Here is an 18437-nt window from a genome sequence, read left to right on the forward strand (position 1 = left end):
TCTGTACTGCTCTAAGAAGAAAATAAAAAATATTCCAAGATAAGAATTTAATCTTAAAGTAACTCATAGACTTATGTTGTTAACCAATAAGCAGAGTTAATTGGTTTTCCTAACCATTCTGTGACTACAGGTGACGAATATTTGCCATATGTCGGGCTAGATATAGAAAGATTCATAGAACGATTAAACATTACCAAAGGAAATGAATTTAATGCTTACGACTATACTTCTAACTTATCCCAAAGTAAAACCATTGCTAAAAAGAACTTTTCAGTTTTGTTTTCAGACATTTTCTGTGTATACGAGTTGAAGACAATATCAGAGGGGGGAAAACCCAAACAAAGGAAGTGGAAACAAGTTGCGTAAAAGGAAAATAGTTACAAAGACACAAAAAGAATGATTATACAGGCTAAATGAAAAAAAAAGTTTCTTAATTAGAGCTTTGGCATTTAAAGTTTTTACTTGGTTTCAATTTGTAGCTTATCTGTAATAAACAGAGCTGTAAAATAATAGCTCTAAGCTTAAATAAGATTGTGAAATTTTCATATACTATACAAAGACATTAAACAACTACCTCGGTACTAACTACCCAGCTTTATCAAAGTTTAATAATGTCATTTTTGCTTCTGATCTTTCAAAAGAAATAAACTGTCCAGATACAATCAAGACTGTTTGCATGTCCCTCCCTACTCCCCTTTCTTCATAGAAGTATCCAATCTCAAGAATGCAGCATAGATCATTCCCATGCATGTTGTTTTTTATTACTATTCATTTATTATTCATAAATATTGTATTATTGTTTTACAGGTTTTAAAACCTACAATTACTTTAACTCAGCATTAAGCAACTGACTTAAAATCACAGAACTGCTCAGTATTTTGGAAGTTAATTCTTAATGGCCAAAGAGATTTAAAAGCAGAGGTTTTTGTGTAGTTTGAAATTGTAATCATTCATATATATGTGTGTGTGTATATATATATATTTTAAATAGGTATTAAACCTGCTCTTAGATTCAGAATAAAAATAATGTTAAATCAAGTTCTCAATAGGCTGGAAGGCAGGGTCTAACCCTTCATCCCAGATGACTGCCAGACTAAACAGTTTTCTTCATGACCTCATATTACATTCCTCCAAAACTGAAAGAGGAAAGAGTCAATCTTTGATCCCTAAAATTCTTGCTGTCCAGTAAAGATGAAAAGGAGCCAACAACGAAAACATGAGGAGTGTGACAGTAAAAATGCAAAGTAAAGTACAGAATAGAATATTACAGAAGTAGAGATTAGAAATATTTTCCCATGATAATGGTTTTCAACCAGAGGTCATATTAGCTGTGTATGGGGCATATGGAAATATGTAAGTGCATTTTTTGGCTGTCACAATGATTTGAGGGCTTAAAAGCACTGCCCTGCAATATGCAAAACAGTCCTGCACAAAGAATAACTGGCACACCCAAAATGCCAAAAAACTCCTGTGAGGAAATACTGGAAAGTAGTTCCTCTGTTTGGATCAATAAGCCGTTCATTTCCACCAACTGCTTAGCACACCCCTTCTATTCAAAGGAGCAAAAAGAAACACCTAAAAGAAACTCTCCCTTTTCTACATTCATTAGCTTTCAAATAGTAATAGAGGAGGCCTACTCAAGGCATGAGAACTGTTTTAGAAACCACAATGAATATAAAACAAAGCCAAAAATCCAACTAACTTTGAGGGCTGGAGCTATGACCTAAAACAAGGCATCATATACCACCAATCTCTGTCTCTTGTTATTTAACCTACAAAGATACACCTCAGATGATATAACATTAATGTACACCCTGGGGCTGCTTAGCTAAAGTATAGATACTTCCATAAGGCAAGAAACTCTTCATAATTTAAAAAAAAATTTTTTTCTCTTTTATTGATTTTTGGATAGAGAGGAAAAGAGAGATAGAAACATCGATAACAGAGAACATTGACTGGCCACCTCCTGCATGTCCCCCACTGGGGATTTGGCCCACAACCTGGGCATGTGCCCTGACTGGGAATCGAACTGGCGACCTCCTGGTGCATGGGTCGATGCTCAACCACTGAGCCACACCAGCCGGGCACTCTTTGTAATTTTTATTCACTCATCACAGTATCAAAACTCCACCTGTGTTATACAACCGAAAGTACAGAAATTCATAGGAAATGTGAAGACCTAAAATTCCCCCTAATTGTCTATCACTCTAGGAAAAATCCAAGTGTCCTGAAATGGTGGCCCAGGTTCTGGAGATTTGGTAGGAAAAGAAAAAGAGGCTAAAAGCATTAGGTAAGTAGACTGAGAAGTTATATTGTAGACAGAGTTAGTATTTGCTTTTTAATAGCTTTGATTTCAATTTAATAATTATGAAAGTCTACTTTTTTCAAGGCTCTATGAAGGTCATAAAACAAAAAAAAATAAACAAAAGTAAGAGCATCCATAAAATCTATGAGAAAGACCTTAGTTTAAAAAATTCCTCATCCAAAGATGTTTCTAGTACCTGAATACACTTCTTATACTCTACGTTCCTTACCAACCCTAGGCCAGGGCCTCTAGCAACAGCAGAACACCCTACTTTTCAGAGCTGACAGCAGCACAATTATAAATACTAGATAAAGTCCCAGACCCACCATCACACTGTTTAATAAGAAAAGAGAATGTTTCCTTCTCATTTACATCCACTAATCTGGTTTGTCATTAAAAACAAACAAACAAAAACAACAACAACAAAGTCCAATGCCTTTTCATATGGCAGCCATTCAAATATCATGTCTCCAAAGTGTCTTCTCCCATCCAAACAAAAGGAAACTTCTGGTATAGAATGTGAAGGGAATGTTAGAGAATATAAACAATATGTACAAGTCTTTCAATTTCTCCAAGTTAATTTATAGGGTTTTTTGGTTTGTTTGGTTGGTTTTTACCTTTGCAGCCTGAGGAGTACAAGCAATATGCACAGTGCTGGGCTTCACCCCATTTGCCTTAGGTCTTTTAAATAAAGCAAACCTACTTTTCCTTCTTCCTCTATCGCCATTTGGGAGAGATCCATTATACCTGATGGGGGGAAAAAGTGTAGGTTATCTCTTGCAAGAACCACCCAATTTTAACAAATGTGTTACTTTGCCTTATAGGATCAATCCCCAATTATCTATTAGTACATTATTAGTGACTAAAATTATTTTAGCAATTGCTGATCCCCAGCTGTCTGAGCATAAAACAAAATGAGATTCCTTCTGGTCACAATCTAAGTCATAGAGAAGCATCTTTTGGATTATACATACAAACCTAGAATTTGGATCCTGGTGTTTATCATTCTTTTTTTTTTTTTCCCCCCATTATTACTGTAAGTTATCTATATTTTTCTTCCCTCTTTTACTCAAGATAATCAAGAGCTGATTAGTGACATATCTGACTCCTTATGACTCATTCTATTTTTCCCTAAAGGTGAACGTTTGCATGTGCTAATCTAACCTTTAAAAGTACAATAGAAATTGTTTAAAGCAAAAATCACCTTTAATTGTGAACCAAACACTTTAAATAGCTGAACTTTTGAAATACGGTATCTCTAGATTTGCTTGTTAAGTCTCAGCCACTTGAATGTACCTGCACATTCATAGTATGTTGACAAAACCTGTCCAATTAAGATGCCTGCTAAGCAGCAGTTAAACATACTGCTGTTATTCAGATGTTATGCCCATTTCTCCACAACATACATATATATATGAACTATTAGGGAAAAGTTCAAAACAAAACATCTGGGTGTTTACTATATAGTAGGCACTCTTAGGTTCTACCCCATAAATCACCTCATTTAACCCATTCTCATAAAAAAAACTCTGAGATTGGTATCATTCTCCACTTCTGCAGGTTAGGAATTAAGTTATTCCTAAGAGGAATGAAGTTCCTCAGTGACTCAGAGAAATTAAGATATTTTTGAAGGTCAAAAGCATGACACTGGCAAAGCTAGAATTTGAACCCAGGTGTTTGTCATGCTTTTTTTTTTTCTTCATTATTTTTTTAATCCTCATCGGAGGACATTTTTCCATTTTTTGTTCAGATAGAGTGGGAGGGAGGGAGGGAGGGAGGGAGGGAGGGAGGGAGAGAGAGAGACACACACACACACACACATACACACAAACATCAACGTGAAAGGGACACATCGAGTGGCTACTACCCGCACGACCAACCAGGGCCAGGGACAAACTGCAACCGAGGTACGTGCCCTTAGCGGGAACCAAACCCGGGTCTCATTGGACTGCAGGCTGACGCTCTAACCGCTGAGCCAAACTGGCCAGGGCATTTTTTCTTCATTTTTTTACTGCTTCATTTTGGTAGCTTACTAATACTCTCTCTTCATTAATGGTCCCCCCCACCTCAAAATCATGGTCAATTTTGGGGGAAATGAGGTAGGAAATAGGGACAGTTTTGAGGTTTGAGGAGAATGTGATTGTAAAATGGCCTAAATTAGTGGCTGACAAGGAAAAGAACGGAGTTTACTCAACAACTTCCCTATGTAGAAATTATACTGACCTGTTATAAAAAATAGAATAAAGCCAACCAAGGCAAATTTTTCTAATACAAGGAATAGAGAAGTCAAATGAAAATTATGTGACTCTAGACAAATACAGTTTTCATTTCATCTTTAAGAAGCTCTGTCCTTTCTGGGGATGAGGCAAAGTTTATGTAGTGTTTGAGGACTTATAAGTGATGGCATAAAAATGAGAATTAGAAGTTTCCTGATTTGGTAATATTACCCTGTTGCTTTAAATCCTTTCTGGAAATAGGCAGACTATAAATACTTTTAACCTAGGTGTTAAAGTTACTAAATATTATTTAATTTTATGTCATCGGATGGAGAAAACTTACCCTAAGACAATGAGTTCACCATATTTTACTGGTGCTTTGGATGGATGATTTTCTTGATCAGGAGAAAACATGAGCTTGGCTGTCGTCTTTCTCAAATCTTTGTTCACTGGTCAGGAGCCTTGGGACACCTTTTGCATTATTTCCTAGAAGGAAAAAGCTTTCATTAATGATATGAACAATAAATTTCAGTTTAAATAAAGATAATATTTTCTAGCCAACCTTGTGAGCACAATATTATGCATATTATCACGATATACAAAGTACGAAATATTTCCCCCAATAATGGTAGTATTTTGACACAACTGTTTAAATGGATTAAAATGTACATCTGGGGACTTCCACTTCCAGGAAGATGGAGTAGACATATTTTTCCATTATTTCCACTAAGTACAAGTAAAAATCTTGGATATTAAATATAAAACATAAGACTCTGAAAAGTGGAGAGAAGGCAGACCAGCTAGGAACCTCAGGGCCCAAATAATGACACAATGGTGAGTTCCTTGGGTGTCTTTTCGCTTAATATATTCCAGATATGGAGCTGAAGAATCCCAGCAACATTAAGTGTCAACATGTCAACCTGCAGATTAAAAAAAAAAACAACCCAACAAAAGACTAGTCTCTCTAATAAAACACCACCACCACCACCAACAAAACAAAAACAAATAAGAAAGTAACAGCTTTAGCAAGACTGAAAACTTTTGACAATAACCACACTCTACTGCAGCCAAACACCACAGAACACACTGTGGCTGTACCTCCACCTACAGAAGCAAGAGCCAAGTGGGGAGGCCATAATGAGAACGTCCAACCTCCCAACTAGGGTAGTGTCAGAGTAGGCCAACTATGGAGCCAGGACTTCCACCCTACTGGTTGGTAACATGCCCCCACCTCTACCCTAGCCTAGCAGTGCCAGGGAGACCACATGGGGAGCCTGGACTTCCACCCTTACCCAGCAGTAGTAACAAGGATCTCCTTCCCTTGGGTGTCAATGGAGGCTGAGTAAGAAATCTGGACTTCTATGTCCAATCGGCAGTAAAAAGGAAGCACCTCCTATTCCCCTGCCAAAATAGTGTCAAGAAAAGTCAATGGAAAAAGGTTTAGATAATATCCTGAGTCTCAGAATGTCCTGGTTTAAATAGAAAATCACTTATATTAAGAACTAGAAAGATTTAAAACGCTGCAAAAAGATAATCAAGATGACAGAGATGTTAGAATTACTTGATAAAGATTTTAAACTAGCCATGATAAAAATTATTGAATAAGCAATTACAAATGTGTTTGGACAAAAAACAAACAAAAAATACCTTGGAAAAGAAAAGCTCAATGGATGGTCTCAACAGCATAATGGAAGGGATATAGTCAAGAATCGTAACAAAGAGAAAACAGACTGAAAAACAAAAACAGAGCCTCAAGGACCTATGGGACTACAGCAAAAGATCTCATATTTATACCACTGGAACTTGGAAAGAGAGGAGAAAGGGTGAAGCTGAAAAAGTACTCAAAGAAATAATGACTGAAAACTTACCAAATTTGGAAAGAAACAAAACCACAGATTCAAGAAGCTGCACAAACCCCACAAAGTATAAACCTGAAGAAATCCATGTCAAGACACATCATAATTAAACTTCTGAAAACCAAAGGCGGAGAACTATTATGAAAGCAGGCCCAGAGAGAAACCGCACCTTACCCATGGGAGAAAAACAACGAGAATGACAGGGGATTTCTCACTAAAAACTATACAACCCAGAAAAAAGTGGCATATTTTTTTCAGGTGCTGAAAGAAAAGAACTGTCAACTCAGAATCCTACAGTGAGAAAAACTGTAGAGGAAATCAAGACATTCTCAGATGAGGGAAAATGAGGAGAATTTGTCGCCACCAGATCTACCCTAATAGGATGACTAGAAGAAATTCTCTAAGCAGAAAACAAATGATAAAAAAAAAAGAATCCTGAAACATCAGAAAGGAAGAAAGAATATGGTAAGTAAATATATAGTAAATACAATTAGCTTTCCTTTCCTTGAACTTTCTACATTATGTCTCAAGGTCAAAGCAAAAAATTATATAAACTGTCTGATGTGGTTTCAAATGTATGTATAGATAATATTTAAGACAATTATATATTGCACTCCTGGGCATTGATCCTAGAGAAATAAAGACTTACATTCAGACAAAACCTGTACACAAATATTTATAGCAGTTTTATTCATATTATACGGACTAGTACTCAGCAACAAAGAGGAACAAACTACATAGATGAATCTCTAGAGAATTATGCTGAATAAAAAAAGTTAAAAACCTTCTAAGGTTACATATATGATTCCATTTATGTAACATTCTTGAAATGACAAAATTATTTAAAAAAAAAAACAGATTAGTGGTTGCCAGGAGTTAAGGAGGGGGCAGGAGTGGGAAGTAAGTGACAAAGGAAATGTTCTGTATCTTTGTCAATATTAATGTCCTGGTTGTGATATTTTACTATGGTTCTGTAAGATATTACCATTGGGGAAAACTGGGTAAAGGGTACACAGAATCTCTGTATTATTTCTTCCAAATGCATGTGAATCTACAATTATCTCAAAATAAAAAGTTTAATTAAAAGGTATATAATTGACACAAGTATGAAAAACAAAAGCCTGACACTTCTGACAAGTCAGAAAAATTACTATAATAAACAATTCCCACAATACTCACATCTATTTCACTAGTTTAATGGGACTAAGTATTTCCTATATCTATTTTTCTCCTTGGTCTTCCTATTAGGCTTGTTACAAAGGTTTCACAACAAAACTCTTATGCTGACCCATAAAAGTCTCCTGGTTTTATAATTTCACCAATAGGTTTTATAGGAAACTCATGAATGAAAAATGCCTATTTTTTTTTTTTTCCTACAGCACAGTAAAATACAGCAGCAGTTTCAGAGAGGAGGCAATACAGAATATTTGTATCCCAATGAATAAGAACAAGGAGAAAGCGCAGTCAGTTTGACTGACCCCCTTTACTATCTCTTATAAATGACATAAACATTTAGACTAGCAATTCAGACAAACTCACTAACTTTTACTGTTAGTAAATTTAAAAATGCTTACTAAATTATTTTAAAACATAAGAATTATTTTAAGAAAAACTCCATTCAAATAAACTATAAAATCCTCTCATCTTATGACATAAATTTTAATAAGAATTAAACTTAAATCTTAAATTAAAATTTAGTAACACTGCTTAGTCTTAATTTGCATTCCTATTTAGAGCTATTTTCTATTTTTAGGAAGTGATGGTTTTCCATTTATAGTAGCAAATAATTTCTCTTAAAAAGCTTATTTATTTAAAGTCAATTTAAATAGTATTAGTAAGTACACAGTTGTGGCAAAAATCTGACAGTGATAATGTGAATGCCCATAGTTGGCTGGTATTAGTATACTGCATAGCTGGCGACTATTAAGGTTCATGTTCTAGTTCTAGCTCTCTTTGAACAAAGCAATCTGCTTCCTCCACCTCTAAAAATGAAGAGACTAAAGTAGACTGAAGACAATTTTGGAGCTCGAAATATGAGATCATATGGTCCTAAAATAAGAATTTACAAGTAATGTGCTTATAGCACTATAGAGTTAGTCCTTTTGTCTCTATAGCAAAAGAAACAATTTTTACCTTAGACAGGAATTAGAATAGGGTTGGCATATACCCACTATTTTGTATTTTCTAGAGCCCTTGGCCAAATTAGCCAAGAAAAACAATTTTTTTAAATTTCTCACCCGAGGACATTTCTCTATTTATTATCAGATAGAGTAGGAGGGAGGGAGAGAGAAAGACAGAGAGAAACGTTGATGTGATAGAGCCACATTGACTGGTTGCCTCCCGCACGACATGACCAGGGCCAGGGACGAAATGCAACTGAGGTATATGCCCCCTTGATCAGAACTGAACCCGAGACTCACTGGTCAGCGGGCCAATGCTCTAACTGCTGAGCCAAACCGGCTAGGGCGATGTATTTCTAATTTTACTTATTCTTACTCTGCTTAGGTCCCATAAAGGCCTGAACTTGGGATGTTTTAACAGTGATATCAAAGTTTCAATTACAGAAACACACTCAAAGTTGGACTTTATTTCTGTATCTAAAAATTGAAAACCTATAGTAAAACACTTGAATAGTATTGGTTATAATAACCAATTGGTTAAATAACCCAATTTGAAGTTTCTTAAATTTAAAATGGCATATAATCGATTTACATATAACTGGCATTCTTAAACCTCAGATAAAATGTGCCACGATAGAGATTTCTCCTTGAACCTCCCCCCCCCCCCAAGTTTTAAAAACTTTTCATTTGGGCCCTAGCTGGTTCAGCTTAGCGGTTAGAGCATCGGCCCGTGGACCAAAGAGTCACGGGTTTGATTCAGGCTAAGGGCACATACCTCAGTTGTGGTTTGTCCCTGGCCCTGGTCATGAGGGAGGCAGCCCTCTGGTCTGTTTTCCACTTCTATAATTTTGTCATTTCAAGAATGTTATGTTAGTGAAAGTGTGTGATTTTTTTATGGTTGGCTTTGTTCACTCAGCATAATGCCCTTGAGATCTACCCAAGTTGTTGTTGTTTTTTTTAATGTTTTTTTTTTCTATTTTCTCCTTGAACCTTTCATTGCAGTTCTAATACATGTTGACAGGTGACTGTTACAAAAAAAGTTTTGGGAATCTCTGTATTCTGAAGAAAGATTAACGCTCTTCACAATGGTGTAGAATCTTTAACAAAGCTCAGTAACTAGATAGTGCTCTAGCACTTACTCTCTTTATAGATCCTCTATGTTTTAAAATCTGGAAAAGAGACCTGGCCGGTTTGGCACAGCAGTTAGAGCGTCAACCTGCGGTCCAGAGAGACCTGGGTTTGGTTCCCGCTAAGGGTGCGTACCTGGTTGCAATTTGTCCCCAGCCCTGGTTGGTCGTGCAGGTGGCAGCCACTCGATGTGTCCCTTTCACATTGATGCCCCCCCCCCCCCCGCACTTTATCTGAACAAAAAATGGAAAAATGTCCTCGGATGAGGATAAAAAATAAATAAATAAAATCTGGAAAAGATATAGAATTCTTCAAAATCAATTCCTGAAGTCATGCACTTAAGGACTTAAAATGACTACATATGTACATCAATCAAATTTATTCTAATATTTTGATTACTGGCCCTAGCTGTTGGTATCCAATTAAGTTAGTTGATCATATTTTTAGTTCTATTCCAATGTGATCTAGCACAAAGAACATGAAATAGCACCATTAATTCTAATCAAAACTGGGGGAAAAATGTTAAAGAAAATCTTCCTAAAATAATAAGGCTGTATTCTATATACTATATGTTACTTTGAAGCTCTACTTAATCCTTGAAAATTAAGCATGTTGCTGCTCTATCAGCAGGAACCTTCCTATGTTAAACAAAAAATTTTCAAAGAAATATATTCTGGAATAGACGTATTTCCTGTGTGTGATGGAAAAACATGAAAAGTTGGCCGTAAAATAAAAATTAATTTGAAATAGTCTCATTAATTTGACTAATCTTTAACACTTCTATTTTGGTGGGCAAATAAGCACAAATGGGGTGTTGAGGAAAAAATAAGGAAAATGTTTTAAAATATGAAAATGTTATGCTTTATGATGAAAAACATAATGTGGGTTGCATATATTATCTCTGATAAAATAGATTTCCATCTATACTAGAGGTCCTTTGTGGTTGATTTCAAAAGGATGACTCAAACAGAAAGAACTGCTGGTATATCGGTAGTGGAGCCATTTTATGAAAACAATTTAGCTGATGAAAGAAAGGAGTTAAATTTATAGCAGTTTCATGATAAGAGTGAGAAATTAATCACCTTTTTCCTTCTTTCACAATTAGCAGGATTAATAAGCAGCATCTTTCCATAAAAGGAGAGAAGGGACAGGAGAAACAACAGTGTCAGAAGTGAGAGTAGGAGGTTATTACTTTTGTCAGTGTCTTTTACCTTTCTCAATAAGTAAAGTCCATGTGCCTCTTCCCATGATACAAGGCACTCCCTGGGCAAACTCCCAGCCTATCCCCCACCCCTCTTTGGGTAGCCAAATGACATGCTAGTTAATAAGACTTTCCTACCTAATTCACAGGGCTACAAGGATAACTGATTTCCATCCTGTTAGAAAAACAACATCTTTCCCAGAGACAGTATTTGTTCCTCTAAAGTAGGGTTCTCAACCTTGGCACTACTAACATTTCAACATTGTGAGAAGCTGGCCTGTGATTGTAGGAGGTTTAGCAGTATGCCTGGCCTTTATCCCCTCACCCCCGACCCCCACGTTCCAATACCATCTCTCATTGGGATAATAAAAACTGTCTCACATAGAATTGTACACCTAGAACCTACATAATTTTATTAACCAATGTCACCCTAATAAATTCAATAAAAAAAGAAGAAAAAAGTCTCACCTTCCCACCCCTCACCCTATATGAGAACCACTACTCTAAATCTCAAATTGGGGACAACAATTTGTTTTTAGGAAGGAAATTTGCCCTATTTTTGGCATGGTGCTTGCAACATAGTAAGGTATTTAATAGACATTTTCTTACTAATGTCATCATACTGATGCCTTAAAGGGTTATTACTAACCCTTGTGTTAGGTAAAGGCAATGGCTTTAAAAGTAGGTGCAATTTCACTATTAGAACTGATGAGGGTGGCTGGGAATGAGAATTGGGAGAACTATCATCATACCTTGATGGTGATTAATTATTAATATTTCTATACATTTAGACATTTTAATATTAAAACAACCTCTCTCAAGTATAGGAAAAGGACTGGAGCTGGTGAGACTGTTAGAGGAACATTAACCTATAGAGGCCAGATAAGAAAATGTCTTCTTGACCTAGGAGACCCATGCCTAGAAAAACTGAAAGCAGGCTTTGAAAAGCATGGAGGAATCTTTTTAAATCAAAAGGGATATAAATCTGAATCAACCCTGGATTAAAGTCTATAGTGTACTTGAAAAGAATGTAATTAGCAAAGTTCTTTCTCATATTTGACCCTCACAATAGCCCTATAAATTAGTAGGAAAGTCTTATTAACTCTATTTTCCAGATGAGGGAACTGAGTGTATATGTCAGAAAGGCCAGTGACTAGTTCAAGGCCTAACAGGTAACATCTGGCAGATCTAGAACTAAAATCCACATACTGATTTAACATACATGAACTCATTTAATTTCTATCACAAGTACAGCAAGTATAATTATTATCCTCATTTTATAAATGGGGGAAATGAAGCTCCTAGAAGTTAAGTAGTCTGGGTTTTCTGATACCACTAATCACACCCCAGACAAGGTTGGGTGGGGCTGATTCCTAAATAAAAATAAGAGACCCTATTATGAGACCACTTAGGAGAGAGACTAGAAATAGAAAGTACACCTATGTAAAATAAATCCTGAACAAGTTATACTCTATATAGCAGAGACTAGTAACAACTATTCAACTATGCTTTTAGAGATTATTTGAACCTCTGTCACTTCCTCAATGTTCATTGTGTTTGTCAACCCTGTTTCCTTGTAGTGACCAACAATAAAAAACTCTTCAGTAAGTAAAGTGGACTTTGCATGTTTGTTTAAAAAATGGGGTGGGGAGAAAGGAACCCAAGGCAAAAAGCAGAGTATTACACTAAGCAAATTCCTGGTACTACCAGGAAGAAACACATTATTAAAAGTGAGTCCAGACAGCCTAGGAAAAGAAGGCTTCATGTATCCCTGGGAAATGTATTCCCTGGAAAATGAGAGCCAAGACAAAACTGCAAGGCAGTGTTCCTGACTGGGGATGGGGGTTTAAATACACCTGCAAAACCCTATCCCCAAATGATCACTAATTCCCCACATCTAGAAAATCTATTTTAAAAGACACAACAAAAGACTAAAACATTTTTATTTTACCTGTCCATTCTTTTATATTACCAAAGTTCCTAAAATGGTAATATGCTTCTCGGAAAGCAGGACTACAAAGTCCCCTTGGTTTAACCATTAAAATCCTGAACGAAATTCTGCAGAAAGCACCAAACTGAGGGATTAGATAGCTATTTGGAACAAAAACACTGGTTAAAAGTTTACTCATGGGAAATTCTATCATCTTCTAAAGCCAGCATCCAACACTGGCAGTCAGCTCATGCTTATGCTACCCTTTTTTCATAGTGGCTAACACTGGGTTCTGTCTCTGTGCCAAGCACTATTATAAGTGTTTTACATGTATTAACTGATATTACTCCCCAGAACGACCTTATGAGACAGAAAGTATCATAAGCCTCATTTTATAGATAAGAAAACTATGTTTTACAATTCAAACTCTAGCCAACACTCTGGAACTGCTGAAAATATAAAGGGAGGGGGGAGAGGGGAAGGAGAGAACTACTTTGGAAAACTAAATTAAACAACAAACAAGAAAATCCCCCAACTCTTTTCCTACTACATATAAAGTATGAAAGAGCAAGAGTTTACATAAATGCTAATGCCCTAACATGGGAATAAACTTCTATAATACTGACCCACTATTTAAATTTTCTCAATAATTTGATCAATCATTCAAAGTTCAATTTAAAAGTTCCCTGGATAAAATTTAAACTTGGAAAAATGAATAAAATCATTTTTTTTCTGATCAGTTTAAATCTTATTTATGAAATAAAAACAATGGAACACTGAGTCCATGGTCATATTTTTATATTCCAGGAGTAAACCATATTAATCTTATGTAGGTTTTAAGTCCTTCAAGAAAAGTACTGTGTAATGATTGTTTAGGGGCAGTTAAATTATTCCTGGAAATCGAATAATCTGACCTTTCTTTAGTTCTTATAAAAACATTGACTAAGTTACATGGATTTTAAAAAAGGGCAACAATCATCTCAAAGTATCTCCTCCAAAATATTTATTTATTTTTTATTTTATTTATTTATTTTTTTATCCTCACCAGAGGACATTTTTCCATTTTTTGTTCAGGTAGAGTGGGAGGGAGAGAGAGGAACAGAGAGAGAGAGAGAGAGAGAGAGAGAAACATCGATGTGAAAGGAACACATCGAGTGGCTGCCACCCGCACAACCGACCAGGGCCGGGGACAAACTGCAACCGAGGTACGCGCCCTTAGCGGGAACCAAACCCGGGTCTCTCAGGACCGCAGGCCGATGCTCTAACTGCTGAGCCAAACCGGCCAGGGCCAAAATATTTATTAATTATGCATAAGACAACATAATTTCAGTGGGAGAAACCTGGCAGACACCATCTTAACCAAATGACCTAGCTTAACATTATCTATAATGAGACATTTTGATATCATGTATCCTCTGACTATAATGCACTGAGGGCACATCAGTTCTGCAGTATGCTGCCAAAAAATGTATATCCCCAATCTAATCATGAGAAAACACCAGACCAACCCAAATTGACAAATGTTCTACAAAAAACTATCAGTACTCATTAAAGGTACCAAGGTCATGAAAGACAAAGAAATTTCCAGACTGGAGGAGATTAAGGAGATGCAACAACTACATGGGATATGGGGGATCATGAACTGGATCCTGGAACAGAAAAGGGACATTAGTGGAACACTGGTTAAATCTGAATATGGCCTACAGTTCAGCTAATAGTATTGTACCAATATTAATTTCCTGGTTTTGATAAACATACTCTGATTATACAGATTGTTAAACTTGGGAGGAAGCTAAGAATATCTGTCTACTATTTAAACTTAATTCCTTTTATCCCCCATATTTTTTGTAAGGCTAAATTATTTCAAAATAAAAAAGAAAAGCAACAACAATAATAATGGAAAACAAAACAGCCCTTTACATTTAATACAAGTCATTAAAATACAAATTCAAGATTCAAAGTTTGTCTCCTTTCAGCCTTTTTACCATCCAGAGGTGCAAGATTTCCAAGCTGTATTGGTCCCACAAAATTAGTGCCTGCCAGGTCTCACATCCTCTCGCTGATGTGAAACTGCACCATTCACAGCCCCTTTGGTTAGTAAAGTGTTACTACACAAGTGCGGCCACCCATTTGTCTGAGCAATACCTGAACCAAAGTGATTCACCAACATACTGAACAAAATTCGACAAAACTATGATTTATGGGTTTTTCTTTAAAAAAAAATATTATAAGGGCAATTTTACTATTGAATGATGTAGATTTATTAGACAACACTTTGTATATGCAATTATATCACAGCTTCTGAATTAATGCTGTATACTGAAATCTTTAACAGTATTTGAATTTATTTGAGTTCTGTCTACCTCACTACATGGATCCTGATATTAAAGAATTTATGAAAGGGAATAGAAAGGGGAACTGGGAGGAATAAGAGTGAAGCATCAGCAGCTCTGGATAATTTTGATACCTTTCTTTTTTTTTAATCTGCACCTGAGGATATTTTTTCATTTACTTTCAGACAGAGTGGGAGGGAGAAAGGGGGGATAAGAAGGGAGGGAGGGAGAAAGAGAAACATGGATGAGAAAGAAACACATACAATGGTTGCCTCCTGCATGACCCTAACCAAGGCCGGGGACCGAACCACAACTGAGGTACATGCCCTGGACTGGAATCAAACCCATGACTCTTAGGTCCGGGGGATGACGCTCTAACCGTTGAGCCAAACCGGCCAGGGCAATATACCTTTCATTTTTAAAAGGCAAAAAGTAAAACATTTTCCTGGATTACTCACTAATTATTTCACTGTTAAAATGTTTTCTTCAAACTAGAAGAGACACTTAAGAAATACTAAATAAGCTATGACTAAAGCCAGGGCCAACTCTAAATGAACAAATCTGCAAAACCAGCTCTGCAGGCACATGATTTTCTCATCCTATAAAATAATGACAGCATTTCCCACACTTCATAGGATTTGCCATGACGACTAAATGAGACTACAGCTGCGCTGAAATTTTAATGTTGGGCCATCCACTTGGTCCACTCAGTAAATATAGTAGTCATAGACTTTTGGGTCTCTTGAAATTAGTCAAACTGTGAAATTTAAGCCAGTGATTTTGAAGAAACAAATGTAATATAAAAAACAAACAAGTATTTTTAAAAATACCTAATATGGTCTGGCCAGTGTGGCTCACTGGTTGAGCATCGACCCACGTACCAAGAGGTTGCCGGTTCGACTCCTGGTCGGGGCACATGCCTAGGTTGTGGCCCCAATGCCTACTGGGGGGCATGCAGGAGGCGGCCAATAGATTTTCTCTCTCATCGACATTTCTAACTCTCTCTCCTTCTTCCTTCCTCTCTCTCTCTCTAAAAATCAATAAAGAAAAAAAAAACTAAAAGAAAAACCCCTAACATGTATTTAGTTAGGCATATAAAGTAGGTCCTAGTAATACTTCATTAATTTACAGTGATGTTGCCCCATCACTTACAATTTAATTATTTTCTCAGAGATTCATCTTTATATTTCAGAACCTAAACAAATGTTATAATCTGTTTTTTTGCAGTAACTTTACACTATGTAAAAAATTCTACTTACTCTAATGCTCTTAATATATAACAGGCCCTAAAATACAATAAAAGGCCTCAACAATCATTGCAGTGAGTTTCAAGGTTGAAGGCTATATAAATGTTTAATTCTTGATAGGGGAAACAATAGTACATCTAAATAAAAAAAGACTTAGTATATGTAGTCCCTGCTCTTAAAGGAACATTAACTAATAAGTCTTTTATAGTTTCACAATTCCATTATAAGCTCTATTTAAAAGGTATGGAGAAACATGTAGTTGAAAATTCAAATTACAATTGAATCTCCAATACTGTTTCTAACAGTAAAATTAGCTACCAAAAGAGAAATCATTATAAAAAAATAACTATTTCTAATCCCACCAATACACAAAAGTTTCATCTTATAAGAGAGAGTTCTAATTTTCTCTTTGGTTCATGAAATGTTCTGAAAAGTAGCAGCTGCTCTTTCTTTGACCAAATCATAATGTTTTCTCCATCAATTTTTATAGCAGTAATTTAGAGACATTGTGCGTAGGAGGCTTAGAACATCTATTTTTTTTTTTTTTTTTTATCAGAATGAATATTTTAAATCACTTAGTATGGTATTCCTATTTAACTCTTTTCATTAGGAAAACAGTACATACATATAAAGCTGGGATATTTCTATAATTTTTCTCTCTCCACTCTATTGTTATATTTTCATATTACAAATACCTCAATTAAGTAAATAATAATCAATTTAAATTATGATTGTAATTGGTAACTTTTCTCGTCACTGACTTAACTTCCATTTTATATATATACAAGAGTATATCCCCCCCTCACAAATAGATTAGAAAATGACCAAAAATAAACACGCAACTGGGCAACATGTCAGTATTCTAGAAAGCAGATTCAGTTTTTCATGAATTTCCTATAGTAAGAAAAAAAATCTTGATGTCTTTTCTTTAAATGAAAGTAAAATGACTTGGAAAAAAACACTGCTGGGAACTATCACTGTTCATTTTTTCAGCAGAAAGAGACCCCTCCCCACCCCCATAAATCACAAGATCTAAAATTATTAAGTCTTTTCCCACCATATCAGAGGGAGAACAACAAAATATTCAGGTAGGAACATTACTTAAAATTTTTATAAAGCAAGACTCTCAATATTTAAAAAATTCTTAATATTTTCCCCCTACCTTGTGAAAATGTTTAAATGGTAAACTGTAGTTACCCCAAAGGCCTAGATCTCTTTGAGAGCAACTCAGGGGAAGATTCACTGTTAAAAACAAAACAAAACAAAAAAACTACATTCTGAATACACTGTCAACAGCTAACCAAAATAAAACAACAGCACCATCATTCTGGCTACCAATTTCCTTCAGAGAGCAATATAATTCTCAAATGTAATCATTCAAAAGAAAACAAGAGACAATATTAAATTCTAAAACATGTGAATAACAAATCAAAACAAACCAAATACTGTAGCGTGGATTGGAAAAAAATTACAAATGAAGAGTTTTCAGTTTTCTGTCGACAGGCAATAAACACCTAGTTATTTCTCTTTCGCGTTCTTAAAGACTTATGATGGGAGGTGAGAGTAACAGTGTAAAGCCTCCCTAAATACACAAAAGCCTTGGAACTTGAGATTTAGTCAACCTTTACTCTAAAACAGAAGAAAATGAATTCAGACATTACACTTCTAAAGCTGAATGTGAAAAAAACATGAAACAAATATAAATGATCTGGTTAATTATGATTCAAATAATTCTTTTCACAAACTTACCTTTAACCTGAAGCACTGACTATGTTAAACTTAAAATTAAGCCACAGAACACCTACCTCTTTATTCCATCGCTATCACCACAAGCTAGACAAACAACCTTCTCATCAGAGGATAAAATCCAGATAGTATTTAAAGCATCTCCCAGTTACACTTGAAATCACACAATGAATAGCTGTCTGCACAGTGTTCTTTCACTTAAGCATCTCCTAATGTGTGTGGGTGAGCCTGTGCTATGCAAAATAGGTAAACACTATATAATTCTAGATTCTATTGGCTGACGTGAGAATTCACTTCACTCTCACCTCCTCCTTAAGGAAGTCTGTGGCCCAAAAGGGAAGAAACGGAAGTAAGC

The 18437-nt window shown here is 35.7% G+C and overlaps 1 protein-coding gene across 6 annotated transcripts in view; it reads right to left on the reverse strand.

Moving 5' to 3' along the window:
- The window catches only part of PELI1 (pellino E3 ubiquitin protein ligase 1), a 71056-nt gene that overhangs the window by 17300 nt on the left and 35319 nt on the right, over window positions 1–18437 (reverse strand). For 4 of the 6 annotated variants that reach the window (XM_036262938.1, XM_036262937.1, XM_036262935.1 and 1 more), the window contains exons 2-3: window positions 4865–5007; window positions 2923–3052 (exon numbers count right to left, since the gene is read on the reverse strand). In XM_036262938.1, coding sequence (XP_036118831.1) covers window positions 2923–3052; window positions 4865–4935 — 201 coding nt within the window. In that variant the 5' untranslated portion in view covers window positions 4936–5007. Of the gene's footprint in view, window positions 1–2922; window positions 3053–4864; window positions 5008–18141; window positions 18409–18437 lie in introns of those variants that run through there. The other 2 variants (XM_036262936.1, XM_036262940.1) reach the window with 2 other exon arrangements.

This window comes from Molossus molossus, unplaced genomic scaffold (assembly GCF_014108415.1).
Source record: "Molossus molossus isolate mMolMol1 unplaced genomic scaffold, mMolMol1.p scaffold_m16_p_15, whole genome shotgun sequence".
In the NCBI taxonomy this organism is placed as follows: Eukaryota; Metazoa; Chordata; class Mammalia; order Chiroptera; family Molossidae; genus Molossus; species Molossus molossus.